Here is a 5,439-nt window from a genome sequence, read left to right on the forward strand (position 1 = left end):
ACCCTCTGCAGCCCAGCCAGGGAGCGGGACATGCGGACCAGCAGCTTGTTGAAGCGCTCCAGCTCCTGCAGCAGCACCACCGACGTCGGGGTGATGCTCGCGCCCAGGTGCCTCCGGACCAGGTCCAAGTCGAAGACCTTGGGCATCTTGTTCTCTATGTCCTTGGCCACGTTGCCAATGTAATCCTCTCGGCTGATGCCGCTGCTCGATTCCCCTAAGGGCAGGACGCTTGTGAGGGAGAGCAAGGCGCCAGGCGAGGGGCGAGGGGCTGGGCAAGGCGGCAGCACGGCGGAAACTCGAGGGACCAGAGGCAGAGCCCTGCCTCACCCCGGGCCCTGGACGCACCCCTCCGGGCGGACTACCTGTCTGAGGCTGCAGCTCCAGCAGGTGAGACCACAGGTCCCGGGCGGCCTGCGTGTAATACCCGATCTCGGCGTTGGGGTGGAGACCGAACACCTCGGGCGTGTTGGCCAGCGGCAGGGCCTCGATGGCTTCTACAGCACAGACAGCGAGGTCGCCGCGTGCACCCTCCCTTTCGGACACGCAGACTCACGCCCGCTGCTCCGCGCACGGTTCCAAGCACAATTCTACCCCGTCCGCCCCGTCCAGCCCCACCTCCGTTTGTTATGAAACGGCTGTGACCTTCGCGGGGCCACCCCGTCCCTCCAGGCAGAATCCGCCACATCTGCCGTCACTCAGGCCAGGAAATCAGAACCAACGCCGTCAGCTCCGAGGCCCACACCCACCCACCAAGGAGGTCCCCCCCACCCCCGGGTGAGGGGACAGAAGAGCCCTCACGCCAAGAGAGGCAACACCGCTGAGATGTGGGCTCCCTGAGAAAAGACCTGGAGAGACTGCGTCTGGGAAACCCACCCACGAAGCGCTCCTTGGGGTCGCCCGCGCCCGCGGGGATCTTGTAGTCCACCTCCTTGTTGTGGAAGAAGTGGAAGGGCTGGAAGGTGTCGAAGATGAAGTCCCCCAGGTACTCGTCCATGTAGATGGTCAGGATGCGGCGGTCAAAGCTGTCGATGGCCCGGCCTCCGTACATGACCTGGGGTCCCGGGAGTGAGAACCGGCCGCTTTTGTATTAAAGAAACAGACAAACCAAACCACAGAGGCAGCGCTTCCGCCTGGAAAGGTGACGCAGCTGTCCCTCCCACGAGCCTGCACAGCCCTGCCCCCAGACGGAGCCGGCGCCGCGGCATGTCCGAGGCGAGCTGGGCACTGCCCACTCCCAGGGACAGCAGCCTCGGGCAGGGAGCAGAGCCGCGTGCGGCCAGGGCTCTCGGAGGACAGACCACTGGGTGTGAGCAGCGGGGTTCAGAGACCCAGGGCCCGGGCAGGAGGAGCAAGGCGAGTCCAGCTCCACAACAGGTCAGGGTGCCAGGCCACAGCCCCGCTCCCGCCCAGGAGGGTCCCCGAGGCCTCCGACCTCTCCAATCAGGTACTTGAGGCTGCCCCACGGGATCCGCGTGTCGCGCTGCTGGAAGGCTTTGGTCAGGTACGTGTTCAGAATCTCCATGCAGACCTGAGGGGGAGGGGGAGGGGGAGGTTCGCCGGCACGCTCCCGGGGACACGGGGAGGAGGGAGGACGTCCCGGGGAAGCGGGGGCCGCACACCTGGAAGTCGGACTCGTTGAAGTCGTAGGAGACGTTCCAGCCGATCTTGCCGAACTTCCTGCGCTCCTGCACCACGGCGTGGAAGAAGGCCAGCACGTACACCAGCGGCTTGAACGCGGGGTGCGGGCAGCGCTCCAGCATCTCGTTCGAGATCTTGAAGTAGGTGGCCCTCATGTTGAGCTTCAGCCCGTTGGGCGGCTCCGTGACGACCTGGCAGAGGAGATGGAGGGTGACGGACCCGCAGGCCTGCACGCAGCATGGAGCGCGTGACGTGGAGGCGTCCTGGCTCCCCTCTCACTGCGTGGCCGGCGGCCTCTCCCTGCGCAGCGCCGTCTGTGCAAGGGGCCGAGAGCCCTGAGGAGCCGCAGGCTCTTCTCCGAGGCTCCGCCACGTGCTCAGCAGACGCCCCGAGAAGGCCCTGCAGCCCCCTGACCGGGGCCTCGGATGCAAAGTGAGAGGAGCCACGTTTCCCTCTCGCTGCCCCAGAGACAGACGCAGAGCCTGTGCACACCGTACTCTGGAGGAGAAATAAATGCGCATAAACCACGCGGAGCTTCTGCACGGCCCCGAGGACGCGGGCGGGAGGCCTGTCCCAGGGGCAGCCGTGCAGACGGACCCGGGCTTTGGGCGCAAGTGGGAGAGGCAGGCCTGGGAGCTGCACTGTGACCGGTCACTGTCACCCAAGCCAGGGCAGTGCTTCTCTGGGGAGGGAGGGAGGGAGGGAGGGAGGGGATTGGGAAGGGGTGTGTGGAAGGTCCCAGTCACATCCGATGTTTATTTATAACACACACACATGCACACACACGCACACACGTGCGCACATGCACACACGGTGGGTCCGCGGTGTCTGCGCCGCCTGACCTTCAAGGACTTCTGCAGGATGCCGATGGGGAAGCCCTGGGTGGGGTCGGTGGTGAGCCACAGGCGGAAGTCGGGGTGGGGCTTGGTGATCCGCTCCAGGGACTTCTCCAGGTCCTTCAGCCATTTGACCAGCAGGTGGCAGTTCTGCAGCATCAGCCACTGCCCTCGAGCCACCGCCGTCTCCAGCAGCTGCAGGGCCACCTGCCCGCGGGGAGGGAAGGCTGGTGCCCGAGCCCCGCCAGCCTGGGCTCTCCCAGGGCCCGTCCTAGCCCCCAGCACCAACAAAAGCGGAACGCCATCTCGTGGGGCTCCTCCCGGCCCCTGTGCCCTGGGCAGGTCCCCGCCCAGAGCCCCTTGGCCCAGGAGATCCCACTCTCCCTGCTCCTGACCAAGTATCAGCCCTGCCACGGGCGGAGAGGCTCTGACCTGCAGGGGAGCTGCGGGGGTGGAGGAGGGACAGTGAAAGGGCATTGAAAAGAGCAGCCGCACTGACCACACGCTGGTCACCGCCCGCAGCACGCCGGGCCCAGGCCATACTGCCCTCGCCCTCACACTCACCCTGGCCCTAACTATAGCTCTAGCACTAACCTAAACCCTAATCCTGGCCCTGGCCATAGCCCTAACCCTAATCCTAACTGTAGCTTAGCCCTAACTCTAAACATAGCCCTAACCCTAATCCTAACTGTAGCCCTGGCCTAACTCTAACAGTAGCCCTAGCCCTAACTCTAACCGTAGTTCTAACCCTAATCCTAAATGTAGCCTGAGCCCTAACTCTAACCATAGCCCTAACCCTAATCGTAGCAATGGCCCTAAACCGAACCTTAACCGTAGCCCTAACGCCAATCCTAACTGTAGCCCTGGCCCTAACTCTAACCATAGCCCTAACCCTAATCCTAACCGTAGCAATGGCCCTAACTCTAACCATAGCCCTAACCCTAATTCTAACTGTAGCCCTGGCCCTAACTCTAACTATAGCCCTAACCGTAATCCTAACCGTAGCAATGGCCCTAACTCTAACCTTAACCGATGCCCTAACCCTAATCCTAACTGTAGCAATGACCCTAACTCTAACCGTAGCCCTAGCCCTAACTCTAACCGTAGACCTAACCCTAATCCTAACTGTAGCCCTGGCCCTAATTCTACCCGTAGCCCTAACCCTAATCGTAGCAATGGCCCTAACTCTAACCTTAACCGTAGCCCTAACCCTAATCCTAACTGTAGCCCTGGCCCTAACCCTAACCAAAGCCCTAACCCAAATCCTAACCATAGCCCTGTCCCTAACTCTAACCGTAGCCTGAGCCCTATCCCTAACCGTAGCCCTAACCCTAATCCTAACCATAGCAATGGCCCTAACTCTAACCGTAGCCCTAACCCTAATCCTAACTGTAGCCCTAACCCGAATTCTAACCAAAGCCCTAACCCTAATCCTAACCGTAGTCCTAACCCTAATCCTAACCATTGCCCTGTCCCTAACTCTAACCATAGCCCTGGCCCTAACTCTAACCGTAGCCCTAGCCCTAACTCTAACCGGAGCCCTAACCCTAATCGTAGCAATGGCCCTAGCCCTAACTCTAACCGGAGCCCTAACCCTAATCCTAACTGTAGTCCTGGTCCTAACTCAAACCGTAGTCCTAACCCTAATCCTAACCATTGCCCTGTCCCTAACTCTAACCATAGCCCTAGCCCTAATCCTAACTGTAGCCCTAGCCCTAACTCTAACCGTAGCCCTGTCCCTAACTCTAACCGTAGCCCTGTCCCTAACTCTAACCATAGCCCTGGCCCTAACTCTAACCGTAGCCCTAGCCCTAATCCTAACTGTAGCCCTAACCCTAATCCTAACCGTAGCCCGAGCCCTAACTCTAACTGTAGCCCTGTCCCTAACTCTAACCGTAGCCTGAGCCCTAGCCCTGACACTGTTCAAGCACATGCTCTCGGCTTTACAGGCCAGAAGCGGCTCGAGCTCATGTCGAGCGGCCCGGACATAACTCCTCTCCAGCAGAGGCGGGACCGGCTCCTTCCAACCACCGGTACCTTCTCCTGGCCTTGCCCCATGGCGAGGAACTTGAGGCGGTTTCCCCCAAAGCCAGTTTGCTCGGCCAACTTCATGAGGTCGCTGGCAGGGTCAGAGCCGGGGCTCAGGATGAACACGATGGGCGAGTTCGGGGTGCTCTGCTCGAAGATGGCCTCGAAGCTGATCATCGGGGGCTGCACGTACCTGGGGAGAGCCGCTCCCCAGCGTTAGGGGGCTCCTGTCCGACCAGCGCACTGTCCCCGTGTCTAGCACCTGGGACATCACCCCAGCTCTCGGTGCCGCCCGCCTCGTGTGAGGGCCCCGTGTCTGCACCCCACTCATGGTGATTGTTTCCTTTTTAACAACGGTGCGTTTCGCACACTGCGTTTCGCTAGCAAAGCACAGTCGTGTGGCGATCGTTACGCCCAAAGATGGCGCTGTGAGCTTCTCCAGCAGCTGGCCCACCTGGGCCGCCCGAGAGTGCGGGAGGGGGCCCCGCACAGAGGCCTCGCCAGCACCCGCACCGCACTTACTTCTCCCCCATGGTGACCGTCACGTAGTCGGTCACAGCACGGTAGACCCGGTCCACGCGGAAGCAGCGCAGGATGAGCAGCTTCTGGAAGGGGGTGATGCTGCTGTCGTAGCCCAGGGGGAAGGGCGACTGCTCCAGCGCGTCCAGGTCATACCACTGGAAGGCAGAGGCCCCGTCACGTGGAGGCCCGGGAGGGTCACCACGTGGGCAGCGCACGGACGCAGCAGTGTGCGCAGCAGCGTGGCTCCCAACACGGGCTGGGAAGAACGTCCAGGCCTCCGCTCCTCCGAGCTGTCCTGTCCCTCCCCGAGCTGTGCCCTTCAGGGAGGCAGGTCTGCGTCTGAGTCACCGCTGGTCCCAGTGCCCATCAAGGGCGGGCCGCGGAGCTGCTCAGTGCTATTGCTTGGATGCCTGAT

General features: G+C 61.9%; 1 protein-coding gene across 1 annotated transcript in view; it reads right to left on the reverse strand.

The window, feature by feature from the left end:
• DNAH10 (dynein, axonemal, heavy chain 10) overlaps nucleotides 1-5,439 on the reverse strand; it is a 65,258-nt gene that overhangs the window by 3,262 nt on the left and 56,557 nt on the right. The window contains exons 67-74 of the mRNA XM_005886314.2: nucleotides 5,025-5,179; nucleotides 4,512-4,695; nucleotides 2,481-2,681; nucleotides 1,620-1,829; nucleotides 1,433-1,528; nucleotides 874-1,051; nucleotides 363-494; nucleotides 3-214 (exon numbers count right to left, since the gene is read on the reverse strand). Coding sequence (XP_005886376.1) covers nucleotides 3-214; nucleotides 363-494; nucleotides 874-1,051; nucleotides 1,433-1,528; nucleotides 1,620-1,829; nucleotides 2,481-2,681; nucleotides 4,512-4,695; nucleotides 5,025-5,179 — 1,368 coding nt within the window. The remainder of the gene's footprint in view (nucleotides 1-2; nucleotides 215-362; nucleotides 495-873; nucleotides 1,052-1,432; nucleotides 1,529-1,619; nucleotides 1,830-2,480; nucleotides 2,682-4,511; nucleotides 4,696-5,024; nucleotides 5,180-5,439) is intronic.

Source organism: Myotis brandtii, unplaced genomic scaffold, assembly GCF_000412655.1.
Source record: "Myotis brandtii unplaced genomic scaffold, ASM41265v1 scaffold97, whole genome shotgun sequence".
NCBI lineage: Eukaryota > Metazoa > Chordata > Mammalia > Chiroptera > Vespertilionidae > Myotis > Myotis brandtii.